The sequence below is a fragment of the Neoarius graeffei genome, chromosome 24 (assembly GCF_027579695.1).
Source record: "Neoarius graeffei isolate fNeoGra1 chromosome 24, fNeoGra1.pri, whole genome shotgun sequence".
NCBI classification, from domain to species: Eukaryota; Metazoa; Chordata; class Actinopteri; order Siluriformes; family Ariidae; genus Neoarius; species Neoarius graeffei.
Window position 1 is genome coordinate 7,214,514 of NC_083592.1, and position 27,045 is coordinate 7,241,558.

Below are 27,045 nucleotides of genomic sequence, written 5' to 3' on the forward strand. Positions count from 1 at the left end.
GCTGTACATGCTCATACTTTTCATGTTCATACTTTTCAGTTGGCCAACATTTTCTAAAAATCCTTTTTTTGTATTGGTCTTAAGTAATATTCTAATTTTCTGAGATACTGAATTTGGGATTTTCATTAGTTGTCAGTTATAATCATCAAAATTAAAAGAAATAAACATTTGAAATATCAGTCTGTGTGTAATGAATGAATATAATATACAAGTTTCACTTTTTGAATGGAATTACTGAAATAAATAAACTTTTTCATGATATTCTAATTATATAACCAGCACCTGTATGTGTGTGGGAACCATGTCTCTACAGAGACCAGATGTCCCGATTTCGAGCTGGGCGTCCGAGTCTCGACAAATATCTTTAAAACGCTAAAATGTCCTGGTTTTCACGGCTATATAAATAAAATATTACACACACACAGTGGAAGCTAGAAGTGAACACCAGGTAATTGACGATGTCTGTGTAATTCACACTCAGTCACATCCATACATCATCATCATCCTCTCCAACACTGCTGTAAGGATCCACCCGAACATGCTTTTCTCTTTTCCCTGAATCTCACCTTGCCACTATTATTCAATTAGTGATATATTTGTGAAAAATTAGAGTTCGCCACTGCACTCTCCTCGGTCGCCATCGACGCTATTCCGCAAAGATGGCGGACACAACAAACTCAGAGAGCATCATGGGAGATTCGTGACACAAGTACAAATAAACACCTTCAGTGCCATATTACGCTTCTTTATTCCCCGGAGTGAGCTGTGTAATTTACACTCTCTCACTACTGACACACACACAGCTCACACACACCTTTCAATGAGTTGATATTTTACATTTCTAAACTCACCTGCTGATGAAAGATGAACAGGAAACAGGAGGAAAAGCAGAACTGTCAAGCTCCGTGTTTCAGTCCCAATATTTCTCAGCAAAGAGGAAAAATAAAAACAACTTCATAAGTAAACTTTAGTAAAGCGGTTCTTCTGGAGAATGCACGCACTCATGGCCCATACCGAGAACCCATCTTTCAGTTTTCTTTAAGGATTAAAGATTAATTTCGTTTTAAATGTTTGCCTAAAATGAACCACATCACGGCCTACAAAACTCTCCATCCAACCTGCGGAAGCATCCTGAGGGATATACGGTCACACACTGGAGTAAAGGCGGATGATTCTCAGTGTTTACAGCTTCAGACCGTCTGTACCACTGAGCGTCTCCTGCTGATCTGCTTTGGATTTCTCTTTCTGCTCTGAACACAAATTTCAAAATAAAAGCCGCCACCACACTACACACATTAATAACCCAGTTTCAGGTCTCAGTTGGAAAAGAAAAACCCACACAAAGGACAATTACAATTCAAGTATAACTGACCATCTGAAACATTTTTACTAGTTTTGTGAAAATTGATCATATGGAAGATTTGTGATATTTTTCCTGATAGAAACTCTTTAGAAAACACATATCGGAGACAGATTTCAGTATTTCAAACCTCTGTAAAAGACAACACTTGTCTCAGTACAACCCATGTGGAAGTGAACAGAAAACCTTTAACTAATTGATGAAAATGGATTCTGTTAAATATTTCTAATATTTTTATGATTCAAACAGTGTGTCCAAAGCTCCTGTTGTCCTCTCAGCACCCACGTGCAAATAATGAACCGGTGCTACAGGTGCTCTAGCCCCTGCCCCTTTTCTGTTTGCTGTCCAAAGTGCCCTTTTCATAGGGACTGTTTTTTTTTTTAATATTTGTAAAAGATAAGTTAGCTCCAACATCAATATTCTCTACAATTTGACAATAATATATGAAATTATAGATTTATAAAATAACGTTTTTCTATGTAAATGCGGGCATCAATCCGTGACGTCATGCATTCAGTGAGCCTCCGTGCAGAAAGCGCATGCAGGCGGTTGACAGTGGGAGACAGTGCGAGGAACGGCATGGCGCTTGTGCTTACACGGCCCCTCGCTGAGCACTACAGTCCATGTGCTTGCCTTGTGTACTCCTGAGCAGCGCTCACTTTAGCGGATACTCCACCTTGTGGCCAAAAGGAGAAACCACACCTCTCTTTATGTACTACTTCTCAGCGCAGATACTATTTTGTGAGCTACACAGAACAATACACATACAATACATTTGAAATGAAATAACTTGAAAAATATATAGGAAGGGGGTGGCTTATTCTGTTATCATTTCTTGTCCTTACACTAGTGTAGTCATATTTCCATTATCTGTTTTTGTTGTTGTTAGGCTTAACAGTTTTAGTGCAGTTCTAGTAAATACAATTTCATCGTTGCATAGTCCATTTTAGTCAGTAGGCTACTTTTAGTTGTAATATTTCATTTATATTTTATGTCCTGGCCATGCATACATTAATCATTGCATTTATCTGTTTCACGGCGGCACGGTGGTGTAGTGGTTAGCGCTGTCACCTCACAGCAAGAAGGTCCTGGTTCAAGCCCTGTGACCGGCAGGAGCCTTTCTGTGCGGAGTTTGCATGTTCTCCCCGTGTCCGCGTGGGTTTCCTCCGGGTGCTCCGGTTTCCCCCACAGTCCAAAGACATGCAGGTTAGGTTAACTGGTGACTCTAATTTGACCGTAGGTGTGAATGTGAGTGTGAATGGTTGTCTGTGTCTATGTGTCAGCCCTGTGATGACCTGGCGACTTGTCCAGGGTGTACCCCGCCTTTCGCCCGTAGTCAGCTGGGATAGGCTCCAGCTTGCCTGCGACCCTGTAGAAGGATAAAGCGGCTAGAGATAATGAGATGAGATGAGACAGAACAATACACATACAATACATTTGAAATGAAATAACTTGAAAAATATATAGGAAGGGGGTGGCTTATTCTGTTATCATTTCTTGTCCTTACACTAGTGTAGTCATATTTCCATTATCTGTTTTTGTTGTTGTTAGGCTTAACAGTTTTAGTGCAGTTCTAGTAAATACAATTTCATCGTTGCAGAGTCCATTTTAGTCAGTAGGCTACTTTTAGTTGTAATATTTCATTTATATTTTATGTCCTGGCCATGCATACATTAATCATTGCATTTATCTGTTTCACGGCGGCACGGTGGTGTAGTGGTTAGCGCTGTCACCTCACAGCAAGAAGGTCCGGGTTCGAGCCCTGTGACCGGCAGGAGCCTTTCTGTGCGGAGTTTGCATGTTCTCCCCGTGTCCGCGTGGGTTTCCTCCGGGTGCTCCGGTTTCCCCCACAGTCCAAAGACATGCAGGTTAGGTTAACTGGTGACTCTAAATTGACCGTAGGTGTGAATGTGAGTGTGAATGGTTGTCTGTGTCTACTGGGGCTTTTCCACTACCAACGCGGCTGAGTTGGGCTGAGCTGTGCGGTGCTGAGTTGGGCTGAGTGGGGCTGTTGGGGTTGCATTTCGACTACAACCGCGCTGAACCGTGCTGGCTGGAAGTGGGTGGACACATTGGGTGGAGTTAGTGAAAGTGGGTGGACATCACGTGATGTCGTTAGGCGGCGCAAACAGTGACATCAGTGACCTTTTAAGTCTCACGACCCGAATAGTAAACAATAAACATGGAGGACATGGAGTTGTTAGTGTTGCTGGTCTTGGTGCTAGTTTTCTGATCATCTTCTTCTTCTTTGTCGTAATTCTTCTTCTTCCGGGTTTACGTTGTTTACAGTTGGTGGTTAAAGATCCCAGCGTGCTTGCGGGGCATGTGTGGGCATGTGAGGACACTCCTCCTCACCAATCAGTGCACAGGGGAGTGTCTCCTCATGCCCCTAGCCCCACTCGGCTCGGTTGGGCTCAGTTCAGCCTCACTCCAAAACCATGCGAGTTTTGGGTGCTGAGTAAGGCTGAAGTGAGCTCAGTCGTGCTGCTCTGAGGTAGTCGAAACGCGAGCCGTGTTGGGCTGAAGTGAGCTGAAAAAGGGTAGTGGAAAAGGCCCATATGTGTCAGCCCTGTGATGACCTGGCGACTTGTCCAGGGTGTACCCCGCCTCTCGCCCGTGGTCAGCTGGGATGGGCTCCGGCTTGCCTGCAACCCTGTAGAACAGGATGAAGCGGCTAGAGATAATGAGATGAGATTTATCTGTTTCAGAGATGTCGGGGAAGAAGCAAATGAGCATTCTTTCATGCTTCGCTCTGAAGGGTCAGCCCCCTAAAAAGGTTGCCAGGTCAGAGGAGGAGACTGTGGAAGAGGCAATGGTGGAGGCAGTAGATGAGACAGTGGAGGAGGCAGTGAAGGAGACAGCTAGGGTATCAGAAGCAGAAGAGTCAGTGGAAGAGACCATCGAGGAGACTATAGAGGAGACAGTGGGCAAGCCAGTGGAAACAGGAAAAAAGAGAGGATTGTCTGGAGCGGCCACTTATGCTGTGTTCACACGTATACCGGTACGATAGTGGTATAACTGTATCGATACAAAGTATACCAGTACAGTTTAGTGCATCTGTCCACACTAGTGAGAAATGTTTGCGGTTTTCTTTCACGGTAGTTGAAATGCGCATGCGCGAAATGTTTCCATGGTTACCGAGTAGCTTCCTTCCGAGAATATGGCGGATGAAACAACATGTGTGCTTTTTGTTGTCAATGTACAGTCTGTATTTCTGGTGGTCATTTATTCAGTCGAATCGTATAAAACGCGCGAGGCAGTTGAGAAAGAAACAAACGAATCTCCGTTCTTCACTATTTTATTCAGCGAAGACATCGATTGAGGTGTGTGACTTTGCGCATGCGCATTATATTTGTATCGATACAGAGCCGCTTCATCTGTCCACACTACGCGAAGCGCTACAGTACCGATACTGTACCGGTACGAAACCCATACATTTGTGGGTTTCGTACCGATACAGTTATACCGCTACAGTACCGGTATAGTTGCTAGTGCGGACAGGTGTTGCGGTACAAAAGTAGTTTCGTATCGGTACAAAATCCCTAGTGTGAACAGGGTATTATAGGTGTTCTTTTAGGAATGAATGGTCAACCAAATGGCCATTCATCACTATAGGCACCACCAGCTCCTACTACTGGTGCTCTGTCTGCAGACAAGAGAACTCCTGTGTCCATCAAGGCGTGAGGGACGTAAGCAGGCACATCGAAAGTAAGGGACATTGGGCCAAAGAACAGGCTCTTAACTCAGCCAGCAGTGTTGCACAATTTTATACTCCAGTTTGGGAGGCTATCCAAGATAGCAGAATTAACCCTGCTGATGCAGAGAGGGTTTTCTCCATGGTTGACTTAAATAAGACCAAGACCAGAAACAGCTTGGCCCTTGACAGAACTCTCTCCTCAATCATGGCTGTTAAAATGGCAGGCCTGGAACCTCTGTGTTTCAAGTGGGAGCCCCCTACCCCCGTCCTGAAGGTCTCAAAATCTGCCACTAACACAACACCAATTATAACCCCCCGCCCAGCCGACACCCCTCACCAACACCACCCCTGCCCTTCCCGACAAAATCTCACTCTGAACTGACTTCAAAACTTGAGAGCCCTGGTGTTGTGCTTTGCCTCGTTCCTTCAGAAAAGCTTCTCTCACAGCCTCACTGGAGCCGGAATGGCTGCGTTTAGCACTGTGGAGACATTTTACACATCACACACACCAACTATACATGTCTCTTTAAAATACCGACCTGGTTCCACATTAAATAAATTGTGTTATCTGAGGATGTAATAAACTTATGTTCATTTCACTCAAATGTTTATTTTACTAATTAAAAGTGAACTGTAATTGAGTCCAAAGAAAATTAAATTTCTTGAGCAACGATTCGCTTACGTCACTAACTGGGCGTGGTCAAGCCCGGCATCAAGACATTTTGAACGGAAGTTGTTGTTATGGCTCAATTAATAATTTAGCTGACGGATGGTGGTTTTGACTATCGTCACCGCGCAAATTTGAGAATAAATACCAGGCTTGTAGCGTTGTATATTCTTCCCCCCCGAAATTCACTTGGGCAACTAAATAAAGTTTTACATGCACACAAAAGTTAATATTTTGGCATCTACCTCGCACGCCAATCTGTCTGAGTTAGCACGCAAAGCTAACTTGGCACCAGTGCATAGTAAAAACAGCAAAAAACCATATATATATATATATATATATATATATATATATATATACCAAATTTGGGGCCAAGTTTTAAAAATATGTATAATTTGGGTGCGTAATATTGTGTAAAATCTCCAAACACAAAGCCATTACAGGTCTAGTGGCGGCGACTTCTTTGAGGTTTGTTGGTGGTTGGCAACAAATAATTGGTGCATTACCGCCACCTACTGGCATGGAGTGTGGATCCGGATATCTAATTTCAACTATACAAAAAACTCTCCCAACTCATATCCTCTCAGTCAAATTAGTTTTTTGTAACTCTGTGTCAAGCTGCTCAAATTAATATTTCTCTTTAAAATATAACTTTTATGTTCGTGAAAGTCCCACTGCACGCCCAGGACCGAAGCGCAAAAGCTTTGACCAGTCAGACCCCGCCCCTTCTCCTGTTGGGTGTGCGCATGCGTACACAGATACTGGACTGTCGTCACGTGACTGCAACCCCCGTTTGTGATGAGGATCGTTAGTTATACAGATTCCACTGCAGTTATCCGCGACTCCAAACACAATCTTATAGTTATCAGTGTAAGACAGTAAGCAGATAAGGTCACTGTAGAAGTTATCATTGGTAATGAACATTAATCTAACTTTACTGTAGTGAGGGAACGCTGACGTCAGTGTGTCCGACCCTCACCTCCTCACTTTAAAACAGAGCGCTGGGGAATTTGTGGAGCTTATTTTGTTTCGGAGTTGGAAAAGTTGACATCAATGCTGCTGACACATCCGGTAGCCTATTATCAAAAATAGTTTCTTTTTCTCTGCCTTTGAGCACACCAGGTGAGGGGTTGTTCAAGGATGTGCTTTATGCTTATTGTCCGGCAAGTTTACTCCACATATTGAACGCACCAGATAATTCTGTTTGACAAAAACAAGGCAGTAGAACTGAATCCAGTATTACAGAAAGCACACAGAACTTCTCAACAACCCATGAGGAAGCACTCAGAGCTCTGCCCTCTCATTGGGAGATGGGAGGGGTTTTGTGAAGTTGCATGAATAGACCAGTAGGGTGCAGTCAGAGCACCTGTATGATCCTGTGCTTTCAAACCCCACGAGTGTGTGAGAGCTTTGCTGGTTGTGGTGATGGTTTAGAGGAGGCAATGGGCTTCACCTTCTTCTCAAAACGATATCCTGCTGGTGGACAACATCCTTTCAGGGTGGGACTGGGAATAAAAACACATCCCTCCCCACACTCCTCTGACTGCTATCTGCTCTGCACATGCAGACTTCAGAAACAAATTCTTACAGCAAAAGAATAAATATAAAACAGGTGTCCTGGCACCTAACTGACTGCATCATTGTGTGGTGCAAAGACTTCACTGATTTTCTTGTAACATGAACTATGAGAAGGGCGGCACGGTGGTGTAGTGGTTTGCACTGTCACCTCAAAGCAAGAAGGTTCTGGGTTCGAACCCAGTGGCTGACGGGGGCCTTTCTGTGTGGAGTTTGCATGTTCTCCCCGTGTCTGCATGGGTTTCTTCCGGGTGCTCCGGTTTCCCCCACAGTTCAAAGACATGCAGGTTAGGCTAATTGGTGGCTTTAAATTGACCATAGGTGTGACTTGTCCAAGGTGTACCCCGCCTCTCGCCCATAGTCAGCTGGGATAGGCTCCAGCTTGCCTGCGACCCTGCACAGGATAAGTGGTTACAGGTAATGGATGGATGAACTATGAGAAGTGCAGACACCAAATTCCATGTAGCAGTGCAACAACCTTTCCAATTGCAAAAAGCAAGCAAGAAGATGCTACACTGAGCTTACTTGAGAAAAGCTGAGGCTAGAGCTGTGTTTTGATGCACTGTAGCTCAGTAGCTAACAGAGATTAAGCCATCTTTGGCTTCAGCATCCATGGATACAAAGTGATACTCTATAAGTTCTGTGCTTGACTAAATAAATAAATTAATTAATTAATACATTTTTAAAATCACGATTGGTTTGATGAGAACTCATTCACCATCATCACCTTGCCGGACAATAAGCATAAAGCACATCTTTGAACAACCCCTCACCTGGTGTGCTCAGATGGCAGAAAGCTCACAGAGGGATACAAAAGACTGTAAGAACATTACAAAATGAATATTGAAGAAACAAGGCACAAGAAAAACCATGTGCATATGTCTGCTAATAGAAACGACATTCACAACTTCTACAGTTAGGCTAAAACTATATATCAGCCAAGAAGTCACTCTCATTTCTGTGAAGGTAACTCCATCCTTGAAGAACTGCTTCAATGTCCACTTCATGTCTTCAATCTTGGTGGTGACAACAGCCCTGCTCAGGTACAGAAGCAGGAAGGGTACTTCTGCACAAGAACACTTCACCCATACATAGCTATGGCTTGGGAAGATAAAAGCATCCCAAAGCAGTGCAGAGACACAAAAATCATCACCATCCATCCATTATCTGTAGCCGCTTATCCTGTCCTACAGGGTCGCAGGCAAGCTGGAGCCTATCCCAGCTGACTATGGGCGAGAGGCGGGGTACACCCTGGACAAGTTGCCAGGTCATCGCAGGGCTAACACCTAGACACAGACAACCATTCACACTCACATTCACACCTACGGTCAATTTAGAGTCACCAGTTAACCTAACCTGCATGTCTTTGGACTGTGGGGGAAACCGGAGCACCCGGAGGAAACCCACGCGGACACGGAGAGAACATCCAAACTCCGCACAGAAAGGCCCTCGCCGGCCACGGGGCTCGAACCCGGACCTTCTTGCTGTGAGGCGACAGCGCTAACCACTACACCACCGTGCCGCCAAACCTGCATCATATTTTAATTGAAAAATGTACAGAAGCCTTTTGAAGAACAAACACAACAAACCTTTCGCTCTGTCCGGGTTCTCAGAAAGTGTTTTATTTCTGTCTGAAAAATGAAACATTATTTTTACAACCTCAACCATCTGAATCAACTTTTACTGTTATGATTTACTTTATAAATTTATCTTTCACTTGTAAAAAGGTCGAGTTTCTAAAGTTCACTTGGTTCAGCTCTATGAAGCTGCAGTAATACAGGCCTGTATCAGAGACATTTACTGCGGTGATGGTGAGAAACGTGTTCTTGCCGTGAACAGACATCACTATTCGCTCAATTTCATTATAGAAGTAACAGTTTTGTGATGGAGCTGATGTCCTAAACTTTTTGCACCCAAGAAGAAGTGGAACTGAAGCACTTGTGTGTTTAAACCAGACAATGTAACCTGTATCACTCAGCTCATGTTGGCACCAAACAGTGGCGTTATCTCCAGCTTCCACCTCCACAGTTAAAGAGCACAGAGTCTCTGAGAGCAAACCTGCAACCCAGAAAACACACAACCTCATTCACACAACTTTAATACAGTCAGGATAGATGAGCTTTTATCAGTGTTTATAACTGGAGCTGAACATGTGTTTCATTTTTAATTGAATAAATTTAAAAAGTCTATAAATTCTCAGGAACAAAATCACAAATCACAAAACTGGATATAAAAAAATTCCCCCCCAAATAATTAATTTTTTTCAGTTACAGAACTATGTAATGAATACATGAATATGGGCGAGAGGCGGGGTACACCCTGGACAAGTTGTCAGGTCATCGCAGGGCTAACACATAGACACATACAACCATTCACACTCACATTCACACCTACGGTCAATTTAGAGCCACCAATTAGCCTAACTTGCATGACTGTGTGGGAAACCAGAGCACCCAGAGGAAACCCAGGTGGACACGGGGAGAGCATGCAAACTCCACACAGAAAGGCCCTCACCGGCCACTGGGCTCGAACCCAGGACCTTCTTGCTGTGATGCAACAGTGCTAACCACTACACCACCGTACCACCCCTCATCATTATCATATATATATATATATATATATATATATATATATATATATATATATATATATATATATATATATATATATCTGTCTCACTGTCGAATTACATGTCCATCCTGAGACACCAGTGATCCTGAACTCTTCTGCTCCTTGGACTCGTCTGATCCATGCTGATGCCCTACTTCTGGCTGGAGTCTCATCACATTGCTCCTGTTGAGGATGGCGCCATATGGACAGTCGAAAGTCACACTTGGAAGACGCTCTGGACTCTTACAGATTTGCTATGATGGCTGAGGACTACAATCACCGAGATAACTTTAGGACTGCAGCTGTCATGAACAGTTTTGCACTCAAGTTTCCATCAATAAACAGTTTATAACAGGGGTCACCAAACTTTTTTCTCTGGGGGCCACATTGTCGTTCCTGACTGTGATGGGGGCCGGGGTCGGGTCAGCTATATCACATAGAATTGTATAACCCAGACAAATATGACCACCAGCAGGCCTCATTGTGTAGTAGAGATTACTAGCCTGGCACGGCCATATCCCCACTACTATATCCCACACTACTATATCCACACACTACTATATCCACACACTACTATATCCACACACTACTATATCCACACTTGATTCCTGGCACATATTTGTTTATCTTTACTAGTGGTTTGCAAAAGTAGTAATCAAGTCTTCACACTTTGTTTTAATTTGAAATACCACTGATATTCCATTTATTTATTTTCTAATAAAAATAATATCAAAGCTGTCAAGGTAAGAAACATCTGCCTAGTTGAGGTGATTGACGCTGGCAAAGGTGAGTGGAAAATTATAAATTGTAGGTAGGCCTGTTGATATTATTAATAATATAAATAATAACTGTATGCAGCACTTAATAAAGGTCAAATAAATAGGCCTATAAAATAAATACATTTTAAAAAACAGTGAAATTATAATAATATGATCAATAGATCACAGCAGCTGTGCTGTGTCCTGCACGTCATTGCTCTCATCCATGGCCAAAGCAAAAAACTCGGATTCTGATGCTTTCTCATTCAGCTGGTCAGACACGTTGTCCCCCAAATCTTCGGTTCGCCTGGTCATAGTAGGTGCGGAGAGACTCGCCGCGTTGAGCGCATCCTTCTTGCCGGGACACGCCTCCTCGGCCACAGCAAGCATGCATACTTTAACAAAGTCCCCATCAGTAAACGGCTTTCCATGGGTAGCTAGTAGGTGAGCTACCTTATAGCTAGCTCAGACAGCAGCCTGGTTGATCTGGGTTTGGTGAAGGAATACATTCCGTTGTGCAGCCAGTCTGCATTTCATCCTCCGAATCCTGTCTTCTCTTGTTTGCCCTCGCAAACTAGCATACTGTTTGTGGCATAGTTCGAATTACGTGGGAGCCAATGGGAGCTGAGCTCCCATTCCCTCAGGCTCCCATGAAAGAAGCAAACTTAATTTTCTGTGGAAGTCTCTCAAATACGTCATATATCACCATAATAAGCTTGAATAGCCTATATCACCATATAAATAAAACTCATTTCATTTCCGATCACCATGCAGCCATAACTTTGTATTGAACGTGTTATTAAACCGCAACATGTACGGCTGTACTTCACCACCACACCACTATGCGCGCAAACTGAAATTTGCAGCCTGCGAAACTGAATGTGAAGTTAAGTCCGAAGAAGACTTGTCCTCTATCTCACAACGATCTTCCTTTGTTTAACAATATATATATCACAGGTGGCTTCTCCAGTGAGGAGAGGGAGGAAGATCCTCCTTAAAAATTCTAAGAATAAAAAGTTGAAATTGTCTTGACCAATTTAATGAATTGCTGTCCTTGAATATTACTATTTTACTGCCAAATACGACATGTACATTATATTCGTTTCTCTGGGTGAAATTACATTAGCACCCCCTATCACTCGCTATTAGAAATTACTGCACGGAGGATCTTCCTCCCTTCGGCTCCCATTCACTCCGATTCAAACAGTCTCCGGCACTGGCGGCTCGTGGTTAACACAGACTTCAATGAGAGAGAGGAGGAAAATCCTCCTCTAAGAGGGTGGGACTAGCTAAGAGATCTGACAAGTGCTACAAAATATCAACCAATAGGCTGCAGCCCTAGTTGCGCAATGAACCAATAAGTAGAGGCCTTAGCTGCCTGGGGGGAGGGGTTATCTTATCAAACTTAACTTCTAGATCCGGTGACTCGGGCACTTCGGCAGTCAGAGTGAGAACGGCGAGGTGGAAGTGGATTGACTATGTTATAGATATTCTACGAATAAAGTAATGGAAACAGAGGACGTGGTGAATGTTTTGCTTGCAAAACCCTTCCATGGGCTGAGCTACAAACATGGCCGCCAGGTTTGCTTCGTTAAATACGGAAGATTTTGAGAGAATTTTGAAAGAGAAAAATGTGTTGAACACCTGAAAGTAATGTGTACAGCAGCTATAAAAAGTGTACACACCCCGTTAAAATGATAGGTTTTTCAACTATTATCAACTCAACCTGTGCGTGTAACTATAGCCGGTCCAGCAGGTGCGGTCGCATTGGGGCCCGTGACCTTCAACCAAGCATTCCTTCCTCCCTCACTTTTACAAAAGCCAGCCGCTACTGATATATATATATATATATATATATATATATATATATATATATATATATATATACACACACAAAATATATATATATATATAATTTGTTTAACTAATATATATATATATATATATATATTATATTACCGTGTGTGTGTGTGCGTGCGTGCATGCGCGCGCCTGTGTGTGAAAGCTGTGCACTGCAGTGCGCAAAAGTGCGCTGGTCCAGGAGAGCGAGTATGCATTGCTTTTTTTTTTTTTAAAATAGAGACCCCCATAGGGTCAAATTTATAATTCGAACCCTGCTTTGTGGCGGGTTTCATAGTGACGACGCAGATTATATTCTTTGAAAACCGGCACACTTTCTTTACATACAAGACAAACTGCACGGTCCTTACACTGAACGAAAAAATAATCGTTGGTCCACTGTTCTTTAAAAACTCTGCACTCTGTCAGCTTTTCGCTGACCGCTAACCATTTTGCTGTCCTGAACACTGACAGTTCTTTGCGCGTGCGCTGCCTGTCACTGCTTGATCGCGAGCATATGACGAAAATTCGGAAAATATGAATAGTTCATTTTATAACTAAATATCAATTTTAATTGATAAAATCAACAAAATACAAGATGCAGACATGTTATTATTTGCCAAAAAGCAATTTAAAAAAATAGGCCATGACCACTTTTGGGGATTGCCTCATAGGGCCGGTTCAAGTGATGGGGGGCAGAGGGGCTGGGGGGCCGGTCAAAGGGGGGTGGCGGGCCGGATCTGGCCCGCGGGCCGTAGTTTGGTGACCCCTGGTTTATAACATCAACAAAACAGACTTCATGTTAAAACTATAATGGATTTCCTGGTTACACAGTTTTACTTTGTGACTCTACAGGACACAGTTAGAGAAGTGAGTTATTTATAATTCACCCTGTTATCACCCAGATGAGGATGGGTTCCATTTTGAGTCCGGTTCCTCTCGAGGTTTCTTCCTCGTGTTGTCTGAGGGAGTTTTTCCTCACCACCATCACCTCAGGCTTGATCATGAGGGATACATTTATTAGGGATAAAATTAGCTCATATGTTTATGCTTTTTAATTTTCTGTAAAGCTGCTTTGTTGCAGTGTCTGTTGGTAAAAGCGTGATACAAATAAACTGACTTGATTTAAAAGGTTGGGAGCTTCTGTTCTCTGGGGTTGAAGCCTGGGGTTTGGCTGGATATTCAGAGGCCTGTTCTGAACCCAGAAATGGATTTATACTCTTGCTCAAGTCTGTGTGTTGACACATATTATTCACAGGGTCTGTGGAGAGTTCACTTGACTTCACAGGGTTTTTTTTTTTTTTTTTGTCTGACATACACTGTGAATTTTGGGAATAAGTGTGTGCTTTTCAAAACCATGTCCCATAAGATAAACTCTGGCCAAACTCTAAAGCCGGCGTCACCAAATGGCGGACCGCGGTCCGGATCCGAACCCAGACCTGTTATTAGAGTTTAACGGACCGTTTCTATTTTCTGCGCGACGTGTTTCGCATTTACGGTAGTCTCATTTTGAATTGCGCAGCTTTTCTTGCCTTCACGGTAATCAATGTTCGTACACGGGAAACGCACAGACCAGTCGCGTGCAGTGTAACTCATCCCACGTGACTCTACTCAGCCAATCCAATAATGTATTCATAGCAACGTTGTGAGCGGAGCGCGCGCGCGTGTAAAAGTGAGGTGTAAGTAAATAGAAACGCTGGCGGTAATGCAGCAAATACGCTGGTTTGCCAACCGCCATAAAACCAGAAGAAGAAGTAAATAGAAACACACACACACACACAGAGGCGCGAGGAGACAGAGAGAGATACAGCAGTGTGAAGAAGTGAATGAGGGAAACAGACATGGCGTGCTGTAAAATAAGGAGAACAGACAGAAAACAGAGCTTTTAGTGCAGAATGGCAGACTCGGATATGTTCACACTTCCCACAGGAAGTTCAGCAGCAGTTTCCCTCAGATGCTCCGAGACTGTGGCTGGAATTAAAAGCAGCAATGTGAAGCGCCACTGCGGGACAAAGCACAAATGTTTTGAGCGATCATACACACTCAAATCCGAACTGAGGGCTCAGAACATACAGGATTAAATCCCAATATGATCGACCCACCACTATCCTGACACAATCATTCACTGCCCAACAACATCAAGTCAAGTTTATTTGTGCAGCTTTAACCAACAGACACTGTCGCAAAGCAGCTTTACAGACAACTAAAGACTTTAAACATGAGCTATTTTATCCCCAGTGAGTAAACCTGTGGCGTCTGTGGTGAGGAAGAAACCTCGAGAGGAACCGGACTCAAAATGGAACCCACCCTCATCTGGGTGATAACAGACAGCGGGATTATAAATAACTCTCTTCTCTAACTGTGTCCTGTAGAGTCACAAAGTAAAACTGTGTAACCAGGAAATTCATTATAGTTTTAACATGAAGTCTGTTTTGTTGATGTTATAAACTCTTCATTGATGGAAACTTGAGTGTAAAACTGCTCATGACAACTGCAGTCCTAAAGTTATCAAGTCAACTGTAGTCCTCAGACATAAATGTATTGCTGTAAGTGTCCAGAGCGTCTTCCAAGTGCGACTTTCAACTGTCTATATGGAGCCGTCCTCCACAGGAGCAACGTGATGAGACTCCAGCCAGAAGTAGGGCATCAGGATGGATCAGGTGAGTCCGAGGAGCAGAAGAGGTTCAGCATCACTGGTGTCTCAGGATCGACATGCAACTCAACAGAGAGAGAGAGAGAAAGAAACACAGGTTGTTAGGTATGCCCAATGTCACCTGAAGAGGAAGAACAGAATACATTTTGCACTGAGTGCAAAACTAACAATGACAGCATAACTAAAAGGGGAGAGCCAGAAGGTAATACAGACATGAGGGAGCCCTGGGGCATAAAGCAGCAGCATTCCACCGTCAACAAACCCGAGTGAGAGTGGGGGGCAACAGCATCTATATATCCCAGTTTACTGAAACACTATACCTGAGGACCCTCCAGATCTATTCCTTTACCTAATTGGATCTGAATATTGGATCTGAATAATTGAATTGGATCTGAATATTTTCCCACCGTACACACATTATTAGGGCATTAAGATTTTTTTAAATTAATTCTTCAACTGAATTGATAAAACAATTTTGTACATTTTTATAAGTCAAGTTTTAACTGTCTTGTAGGCAGAGTTGCACAAAGAAGGCCAGCCATCTCTTAAACCACGAGGCTCAAACACATGCAGCAACTGCCCTTTTCACAGTTTGAACATTTTCCAACCACAGAACTGACACTGAACATCTGCACGCATGACTTTTGCATGTGAACCGCAAAGACTTCTGACTCTCTCACCTGCATTTTATCATTCTGACCACCAGCTGCTTCTTTCTCACACCTTTTTTTTTCACTCACTCATCCTGATGCCTGGAGGCCAAGTGGCCTGTCAGTTGCTCGCCTCTCATGAGGCTGGCTGCATCTATCTTGAGCATGCTTCATCTATGCTACGAGCTTGCTCGGCCTGTCGCAGCTTCCCTAGAAGAAACCATGCAAATACGACGAGAACGTGCAAACTCCACACAGAAAGGCCCCCGTCAGCCGTGAGGTTCAAACCCAGAACCTTCTTGCTATGAAACACCAGTGCTGACCACTACAACACCATGCCACCCATTTTTTTCCACTATTCACTAAACACCCACCCTGAACGATTATGAGCATGATCATCTTGCTAAAATAATGTTTGAAGTTTAATTACTGTACATCATCCACAGAGCAGTTTATTTTACTGATAATTATATAAACAGGTGAAAATCTGGATTAAAAAATGAGACTAATGTACTGTATTTATTAACATAAAAATGGTTTGGCTGCATTTTGACACACCTCACATTCAGATGCCCCTGATTAACTGAATCAGATGTATTAAATTGTATAATTCATGAATTTAGCTTGTTGAATTAAATTAAAGAGGTCACTGTAAGGTACTGCTATAAACAATGAGCATAAAGGCTTTTCCCCGATAATCCATCAGAGTGAGCACAGCACTGCAAACCAATTCATTATTCTGAGCTGGAATAGAGATTCATTGGCACCTAATGAACTTACAAATGTTATCATATCAAAATATACTCGTGGACTCAAACTAGGACTTTTCTTCAAATATGTTCAGCCATGAAAATAAATCCAAACTAAGCTGTACATCATAATAAAGACACGTGGTTTTAGATTCCCCCCCTTGGGCCTTTTTAGTGACCACAGAGCAGTGAGCTATAAAAATACCCACTCCACCCACCCACACACATAAATAAACCCTGCATTAGTTTTGCCCCACAGACCGTTTCCTCTTTGTCTTTCGTTTGACAGTTCAACAATGATTGGGTTTGAAATTCTGCATGTGTCCCTCTGTGTCATGGGTGAGTGTTAATAATCTCATTAATGCTTCACTAAATGAAAAAAAAGTTGAAATTTTGTAGAAACGAGAAGAACTTCATACAGTCCAGCACATTATAGCTCTGACAATAGAATCTCACACTGTAATTTATAATTACATTTGTATTCATTACATTGTTCTGTAACTGAAAAAATTCAATTATTCGGGGGGGGGGGGGGGGATTTTTTTTTATATCCAGTTTTGTGATTTGTGATTTTTTTTCCTGAGAATTTATAGACTTTTTAAATTCATTCAATTAAAGATGAAACACAGATGATCAGCTCCAGTTAGAAACACTGATAAAAGCTCATCTATCCTGACTGTATTAAAGTTGTGTGAATGAGGTTGTGTGTTTTCTGGGTTGCAGGTTTGCTCTCAGAGACTCTGTGCTCTTTAACTGTGGAGGTGGAAGCTGGAGATAACGCCACTGTTTGGTGCCAACATGAGCTGAGTGATACAGGTTACATTGTCTGGTTTAAACACACAAGTGCTTCGGTTCCACTTCTTCTTGGGTGCAAAAAGTTTAGGACATCAGCTCCAGCACAAAACTGTTACTTCTATAATGAAATTGAACGAATAGTGATGTCTGTTCATGGCAAGAACACGTCTCTCACTATCACCGCAGTAAATGTCTCTGATACAGGACTGTATTACTGCAGCTTCATAGATCTGGACCAAGTGAACTTTAGGAACTCGACCTTTTTACAAGTGAAAGGTAAATTTATAAAGTAAATCATTACAGTAAAAGTTGATTCAGATGGTTGAAGTTGTAAAAATAATGTTTCATTTTTCAGACAGAAATAAAACACTTTCTGAGAACCTGGACAGAGCCAAAGGTTTGTTGTTTTTGTTCTTCAAAAGGCTTCTGTACATTTTTCAGTTAAAATATGATGCAGGTTTCAGGATCTAAATGTTTTCTGTAATGTTTTTTCTCCAAGATTCAGTCTCTTGTCCTGTGTTCTTCATACTGAATGTGGTGTTTAGTGCAGTGATTGTGATTCTTCTCAGTGTCCTGATCTTCATCATACTGAAGCACAGAGAGACACACAAAGGTAAAATATTACTCCAATAAATATTATTATTATTATTAATATATTCTCATGAACACATCATGAGGAAAGTCTTTGGTGGACTGATATAGAGGAGTGACTAAGCTAAGGAGTAAAAATTGTAGGAGAAGTCTCAAACTCGAAGCAACATCCCAACAACATGCTTGGTGGGATCATAATGTGGCCGGACACATAAGTGCTGGCTAATTTACTACTACTACTACTAATAATAATAATAATAATAATAATAATAATAATAATCTTTGCTTTGTGTTGCTTTAGGTGCTGGAGCAGAAGATAACGAGGTAAATGTGACACTACAGTCATTAAAACTAATCAATACACTGATCTGATTTATTAACCCTGATTTAAACTGAAACAGAAATCAACACGTTTGTTTGTTTGTTTGTTTGTTTGTTTTGAGCTGGTGGAAATTTTTTATCCCCTCAGTAAAAGTACTTTATGTTTCTTCTCATGTCATTATCTCTAGCTGCTTTATCCTGTTCTACAGGGTCGCAGGCAAGCTGGAGCCTATCCCAGCTGACTACGGGCGAAAGGCGGGGTACTCCCTGGACAAGTCGCCAGGTCATCACAGGGCTGACACATAGACACAGACAACCATTCACACTCACATTCACACCTACGGTCAATTTAGAGTCACCAGTTAACCTAACCTGCATGTCTTTGGACTGTGGGGGAAACCGGAGCACCCGGAGGAAACCCATGTGGACACGGGGAGAACATGCAAACTCCGCACAGAAAGGCCCTCGCCAGCCACGGGGCTCGAACCCGGACCATCTTGCTGTGAGGCGACAGCGCTAACCACTACACCACCGTGCTGCCCTTTTATGTTTCTTATTTTCTTATATATATAAAAAAGACAAAGGTGTTTTACTGAAGATGAAATAATGATGATTTAAAACTGTATCTCTTTGATAACTTCTGAGCAGATTGAGTTTGAGCTGTCAGGTTGTAATGTGTGGTTTCTGTACCCGAGGCAGTCTGTTCCTCTTGTTCTTGTCGTTTCTGCTTGAACCCGACGCTGCTGTCTTCAACTCAGACCTGGAAACTGAGAGGCTCAAAATATTTCACTGCTCTCTTGTTGCAGGACACGTCACATTTCATTTTTACCATCTGGGGATATTTTAGAAATATTTTTATTTTAAATTAAAATGTGTGAGTGCAGCTGAAAGCAAACAGTAAAAATCAGCAGAAAATATATAGTTAAATAGAACTTAGTGAAATTTTGTCAATAATAGAATAAGATCATGCTTCATGAAAATATGTTCATTCTTTAAAACAGAGTTTCTCAAACATTTTACTTGTAAAATTAAATTTCTGGAAACTCGTCAGTGCATATATTTAATGATTATAATCCAACTGTTAAAATATTAGACTCATTATTTAAATAGAAGTATATTTTTACATCTCTCTTTATAAATCACAAACATTTTATTCTTGAAAATTTCACTGACAGAACATTCGGCCCGAGCTAATATTATTTATAGGCGACTTGTTTTTTACTTACTGAGGTTTGGATTAAATCCACAGGAGACACACAGGCTAATAATTATAACTGTAATAACAGAATGATAAATATAAAGAAAAACCAATCTAATATTAATAATAAATCTCATCTCATTATCTCTAGCTGCTTTATCCTTCTACAGGGTCGCAGGCAAGCTGGAGCCTATCCCAGCTGACTACGGGCGAAAGACGGGGTACACCCTAGACAAGTCGCCAGGTCATCGCAGGGCTGACACATAGACACAGACAACCATTCACACTCACATTCACACCTATGGTCAATTTAGAGTCACCAGTTAACCTAACTGCATGTCTTTGGACTGTGGGGGAAACCGGAGCACCCGGAGGAAACCCACGGGGAGAACATGCAAACTCCGCACAGAAAGGCCCTCGCCAGCCACGGGGCTCGAACCCGGACCTTCTTGCTGTGAGGCGACAGCGCTAACCACTACACCACCGTGCTGCCCCTTAATAATAAATAATAAATATTAATAGTAATAACAATAAACAGATAACTTGAATGATTTTCCTTGGTTTTGATTTCCACCACTGTGCAAAGGCCTGTTTCTAGCCAGCCTTCATGAGTAGAGCATTTTAATCTGAATAGTTTGATCTTCAGGTGTTTTGCTCCATCAGGTTTATTCTCAAGAACAATGAAAGCACACATGCTAAAGTCGAGGAGAAAATCCTCAAGGTTCTCAGAGAATGAGGCTCTCAAGTTTCTCCACCACGAGGGTTTTATGATCTCGATACATCTCGAGGAAATATTTGAGGTTCACCTGATTTATTATTTATATCTGATCATCTCTGTGTGTCTTCTGTGTCTCTGCAGGATCTGGACTCGGACTCGTTGCGTTACGCTGCACTACAGTTCTCAAAGAAGAAAACCAAGAGGAGCGAGAGACGTGATGAAAATGTGTATCAACATGTTCTCTATTTTTCTGTCAGACAAAGTAATGTTTGTACATAATGTTATATATCAGTTACTGTTTACTAAATATGAAACAGATGTTTCTGATGCTCTGAGGTTGAAGGGATTCGACCTTTTATAATCTCACAGTTACAGAATATGGGATTGTAAAACTGCAAGAGCTTCAGGATTCTGCACATTTCTTTTTACTATAGACCTTGTATTAAGTCTCTCAGTTTATCATCCAGTGTAATAATAAATTCAGGTGTAAATATACTATTCAAAAAAAGTAGGGGATATTTTATTTTGAGATCCAAATTTTCACATATACAAAGGGATACGAAAGCATGTTGTATAGTTCCTTACTGAGGAAGCATTTCCAAAGAAATTCATCACCCAAACACATCCATGACACTCTCATGATCAGCATGGGATGCTACTGATGATCAAGGGGGTCGTGCCACAAATTTGCATGACTCTGAATTGGAAGGTTAGAGCCACTCCAAAGGAAGATTTTGAAGAGAAAGCATCAGATTATCAGTGGTTGAAGTCGTTAATTAAACAGAGACCATGTGCCGTCTAACACAGGATGAGAGGTTACGTGCCCTTGGCATGCTACAGGTTGGCACAAGACAGGTCGTTGTGGCAAGAGCATTGAATGTTTCCCAGTTTGTCATCAGCAGATTATGGTCCAGACATCGTGCTACAGGGTCTGTTCAGGATAGACCACGATCCGGTCGACCAAGGGCAACAACTCAGGCTCAGGACAGATTCATCCGCACTATTGCCTTGAGAAATCGTATGGTAACAGCAAATCAGATAAGGTCTCAACTTTGAAAGGATACTGGCTTGGTAGTGAGTGGCCAGACCATCAGGAATCGACTGCACAGATTTCACTTACACGCCCGATGTCCTCGTGTCATTCCCTGTTTGAGGGATTGTCACATTAGGGCCAGACTCCAATGGTGTCGTCATCATCAACGCTGGAATAATCGCCGATGGAACCACATAATGTTCTCAGATGAGTCGAGGTTCACTGTGGACTTCCTGGACAGACGCAGGAGGGTTTGGCACCGACGTAATGAACGTTTCCATGACGTTAACGTCATTAGACATGATCCGTATGGGGGTGGCTCTGTAATGGTGTGGGGAGGCATCACTGCTGCCGGCAGAACAGACTTGCATGTTGTTGCTGGACATGTCACAGGGCAGTACTACCGGGACAACATCTTGGCACCCCATGTTGTGCCGTTTGCACGTCGTTATGGCCGCCGTTTCATTTTCCAAGATGACAATGCCAGATGTCATAGGGCCAGGATCGTTACAGATTACCTCCAGCAGCAGAATATCACCAGATTACCATGGCCAGCACTCACTCCAGACCTTTCCCCCATCGAGCATGTCTGGGACATGCTTGGACAGCGGCTACGCCAACGTCAACAACCTCCTTTCAATGTCCAAGAACTTGCTGCAGCATTGCAACAGGAATGGAATAACATTCCCCAAAATGACCTGGGACGTCTCGTTAGGAGTATGCCACGCCGAATTCGAGCTTGTCTAGCCAACCGAGGGGGTTTTACCCGCTACTGACTCAGTTTCAAAATGGTGGTAAATTTGCTGTATAACCCTGTGTTTGTGTTGACCCTTATTCTGGAGAATCTGTCCTTTACTGACTGTACACAGGGTTTCGAATAAATTGACAAATGTTTCCTTAATGTTTTTCTGTCATTTGTTTCCTTCCTGACCTCATGATCTGCATTTCATTCTACTTGTAAATCCAATATCCCCTACTTTTTTTGAATAGTATAGATACATTTCTTTATTTTGGACTGATTTTCTTAGAAACAACAGATTTGTCGAGGCTCTGGCAATAAAACCTGCTCTTTGTATCAGTCACTAATGCTGATGTTGTGTGTAAACGCTGTGCCCCATAAAGTAATACAGTCGCCTCCTCAGTGAACAGCGACTCCGCCATGACGCTCCTGAACTGATGGCGTCTCGGTCCGGGAGAGAAGACCTCTAACCCGCCCACACACAACACTGATTGGTCTGTCTTGCTAAGTAAACCAATCAGGATGCGCTCTCTCTCTCTCTCTTTCCGGAACTTCCGGGATAGTTGGGACGTCTGCTCTGCAGCTACCTCGCCTGTCAACCTGTTTGGGTTAGCACGCAAAGCTAACTCGGCACCATACAACAGTAAAAAAAAAAAAGTAAAAAAAATATATATTACACCAAACTTGGCTGTCGATATATATGTTAATTTGTATGTGTAATATCTCTCAACGCCGACCGCCATTACGGCTGTAGCTATGTGATTGGATAAGAAACAGCCAATCAGAATGACTGCCTCCAAGTTTGTGATTGGCTGGTTTTGTGGCACATTTGTAACGCTGTGTCAGGTTGCGCGAGCGTGCAGGCAGATTTGAGCGCGCGCAGAGCGGAGATTATTCTCTTCTAAGTATAATAAAGTTGATGAAGTCCCACTGCGCGCGCAGGAATGATGCTGCATTCATGTGCTATGGGAATTATGGTAAATACCAAACGCCGACATGGAAAGCACACATGAACGCCCCCTCTTGAACTTTAACCTTTTCAGCATGGCGGCGAGCGGTACAAGACACTTGAATGTTAAGCACTGTACGCTACTAAAGTTTTTTTTTTTACTAGTACTAGTGGGTAGTTTTTTGTGTCTATGCAATGTTGCGTCATTAACAAGTGTAATATAATACGTTCGAAATCCGTTTCCTTTAAAAATGTGTTGTTATGGTTTGTTTTTACCTATCCAGAGCAGACGCTATTGCTAACGATAGCTAACTATTGCTAACTTGAATCTGGTCCACCATCTTTAATTTGTCAACAACAACAAAAGCATGTGAACACAACACACTGGTAAATACCACTTCCCAACTGGAAAATATTATCTTCCCATAGTGCATGAATGCAGCATGAAATACAAACATAACCCCAGACCAGTCAGACCCCGCCCCTTTGTGACGTGCGCACAGACGCTGGCCTGTCGTCACGTGACTGCAACCCGAGACACCGCATTTGGAGAACTCCTTGTTTGTGATGAGGATCGTTAGCTTTACAGTTTCCACTGCAGTTATCCGCGACTCCAAACACAATCTTATAGTTAGTGATGATCAGATAAATCTTAATGAAACACTGATAGTGGGGCTGTTAAGCTCTTATTATCAGAAGAATTGTGCACAAAATGAAAAATGCATGAAACTTTCAGAGTTTGTTCTTGAAGGCATAAGCTTTAATTTGAGACGTGGAGGCATTCTCAGTTTGACCTCTGGGGTCAGCTAGAGGTCATTGACCTCCATGATGGCACATTTCTATGCATGAAATTAGAAAAGGCTGTATTTTAACACCTAAATGTGATGTAAATATAAAATAAATGTTTTTCCATGTTACTGGGCATGAAAAAATCATATATAATACTGATATTCCTCTTAGGGGTAACTTCAGGGGTCAGGTAGAGGTCATTGACCTTTGAAATTTGAAGTTTCTATGCATGACATTCTAGACGGGTGTATCTTAGGATCTAAATGTGATGGAAACGTGAAATTAATGTGTATTTCCTTGTTTCTGACCATGAGAAACCCATTTTTAATACTGGTATTACTCTTACAGGTCATCTCTGGAGTCAGCTAGAGGTCACTGACCTCCAGCATAATGCATATCTATGCACGAAATTAGAAACGGGTGTATCTTAGGTTCTAAATGTGATAGAAATGTAAACTAAATGTGTATTTCCATGTTTCTGGCCATGATAAACTAATTTCTAATACTGATATCATTTTTATAAGTCACCGCTGAGGTCAGCTAGAGGTCACTGACCTCCACGATAATGCATTTCTAAGCATGAAATTAGAAACAATCTATCTTTGGATTAAAATGCGAAATACTTTAAATGTAAAGTAAATATATGATTCCATGTTTCTGGACATGACACAACTCATTTCTGCGAACTGTTGACTCTGATGTGGTCATCTTGGCAGTGGCTGTCTTTCAGAAAGTCAGTCTTGAAGAAATGTGGCTTGCCTTTGGAGCTGGTAGCAATTTCTGTTATATAGCCATTCACAAGGTGGCTGCTGCACTGGGTCCTTCCACTTGTCCCGCACTTCTAGCATTTCATTCTTTCACCGGCTGCGACACAACTTCCTCATTCTGTGGTCGTGGTAAAAAGACTGCCTGGGATACATGGCGTGTATATCCAGAGGTTACAGAGGCTTTCCATGAAATGTTGCAGATGCCACAAAAGTTGAGTGATCTTTCTTTGTCTACACTGGAACGTTTTGTCATGCTTATGTATGACAGAACAAGTGCATGCTTAGATGTGAATGAGGCAAGGAAGCATCTTTTCACCCAGAGGTCAAGATCACTGGAAAACATCCCCCCTACACAAGATGCTTTGAGGCAACACATAAAAAGAGCAATGTACCAGGCTAATATATGGAACCTTGCTTTGGTTTCTCAACCATGTTTGCCCAGTCCATCAGACTGGGGATGGATTGACACCGATGCTGGATGGCAGCCACTTTGGACAACACTCCCTGAAGCTTCACAGGCTTGCTATGAACTTGTGCACTGTGGTTGCAAAAAGGGTTGTACTGGGCACTGTAGATGTAAAAAGGCAGCCTTAAAGTGCACAGCACTGTGCACATGCTCTGGTGACTGCAGCGACTAAATCAGTGTTCTGTAGTTACAATTTGTAGGCCAACATTGTAATCCCCAAAGGTCAAGGCCCTTAGAATAAATGTAGATACTGTAGTGATTTTAAAATGTTCTTTATGGAACCTGTTCAACTGTTTACACTGCATTTAGAGTTTTGATTGTAGTTCAAGTTTTTGATTAGTTAAAGTTTATAATTTCTGACAAGCTGAAGTATATTTCTGTCATGTTCATATTCATATGGAATTGTTTCTTACAATCCAAAACACATGAGATTTTTATATAGATTTATCAAAATGTGGGATGTTTCCCAACCTTGCCTGTTCTCCATGATGTTGACCTCTCAGAATGATATCAGTATTAGAAATTAGTTTATCATGGCCAGAAACATGGAAATACACATTTAGTTTACATTTCTATCACATTTAGAACCTGAGGTACACCCGTTTCTAATTTTATGCATAGAAATGGATTATGCTGGAGGTCAGTGACCTCTAGCTGACCCCAGAGATGACCTGTAAGAGTAATATCAGTATCAAAAATGGGTTTCTCATGGTCAGAAACAAGGAAATACACATTAACTTCACATTTCTATCACATTTAGATCATAAGATACACCCGTCTAGAATTTCATGCATAGAAACTTCAAATTTCAAAGGTCAATGACCTTTACCTGACCCCTGAAGTTACCCCTAAGAGGAATATCAGTATTATATATGATTTTTTCATGTCCAGGCACATGGAAAAACACATTTATTTTACATTTACATCACATTTAGATGTTAAGATACAGCCTTTTCTAATTTCATGCATAGAAATGTGATATCATGGAGGTCAATGACCTCTAGCTGACCCCAGAGGTCAAACTGAGAATGCCTCCACGTCTCAAATTAAAGCTTATGCCTTCAAGAACAAACCCTGAAAGTTTCATACTTTTTTCATTTTGTGCACAATTGTTATGCTTAACAGGCCCACTATGAAGTTTTCCAGCCAGTTGTGTTGAGAATCGGTTCATTTCTCGAGGCTTCACTTGCTCACTAGAGCCACCTGCTGGTCAAACGATCAATCATCCAATCACACAGACAGTCCAGAGGCTGGTGGACAGCAGTTCATCAATCCAGTGTTAAAGAAAGATCTCATCTCATTATCTGCAGCCGCTTTATCCTGTTCTACAGGGTCGCAGGCAAGCTGGAGCCTATCCCAGCTGACTACGGGCGAAAGGCGGGGTACACCCTGGACAAGTCGCCAGGTCATCACAGGGCTGACACATAGACACAGACAACCATTCACACTCACATTCACACCTACGGTCAATTTAGAGCCACCAGTTAACCTAACCTGCATGTCTTTGGACTGTGGGGGAAACCGGAGCACCCGGAGGAAACCCACGCGGACACGGGGAGAACATGCAAACTCATGGTTAGCGCTGTCGCCTCACAACAAGAGTTCGAGCCCTGTGGCCGGCGAGGGGCTTTCTGTGCGGAGTTAAAGAAAGATACATTTATAAATATATTCTACACATCTGAATAGAACTTAGACATTCAAATAGTGTATATACAATATATTTTAGTATATAGAATTAGTATATTTTATATATTTCAAAGTTGTCATATGAAGGAATTGAGCAAGATTATAGATCATAATAATGGTGTTACTGCAGCTCCAGTGGTGCTTAATGAGAAGTAGGAAACAATGTGCTTGTGGGACTGGACTCAACAATCTTATTGATTTTTATTCATGAATAGAATTTGTTCCACAGTGTTGGGGCTCAGATGATTTCTTTCTTTCTTTTGAAACAATTTAACCCCAAAACAAAAACAAAATCAATACTTACAGGAAACATCGAACATCGGCTTATACAGGACCCTCCACAATTATTGGCACCCCTTGTAAAGGTTAGGAAAAAGGGTTAGAAAAAATAAACCTTTTGGTGAAGTCACTTCATCTCACACTGAAAAAAATGAG

The 27,045-nt window shown here is 42.1% G+C and overlaps 2 protein-coding genes across 4 annotated transcripts in view; one reads left to right on the forward strand and one right to left on the reverse strand.

Annotated features, from left to right (window-relative positions):
• LOC132872830 (BOLA class I histocompatibility antigen, alpha chain BL3-7-like) overlaps positions 1-27,045 on the reverse strand; it is a 160,164-nt gene that overhangs the window by 102,010 nt on the left and 31,109 nt on the right. The window lies entirely within an intron of this gene.
• Positions 15,130-20,516, forward strand: LOC132872824 (uncharacterized). Its single transcript, XM_060907917.1, has 7 exons — positions 15,130-15,166; positions 16,848-16,897; positions 17,282-17,629; positions 17,709-17,750; positions 17,853-17,966; positions 18,246-18,268; positions 20,323-20,516. Exons 2-7 carry the CDS (start codon positions 16,855-16,857, stop codon positions 20,458-20,460), a joined length of 708 nt encoding a protein of 235 aa, XP_060763900.1. The 5' UTR covers positions 15,130-15,166; positions 16,848-16,854; the 3' UTR covers positions 20,461-20,516.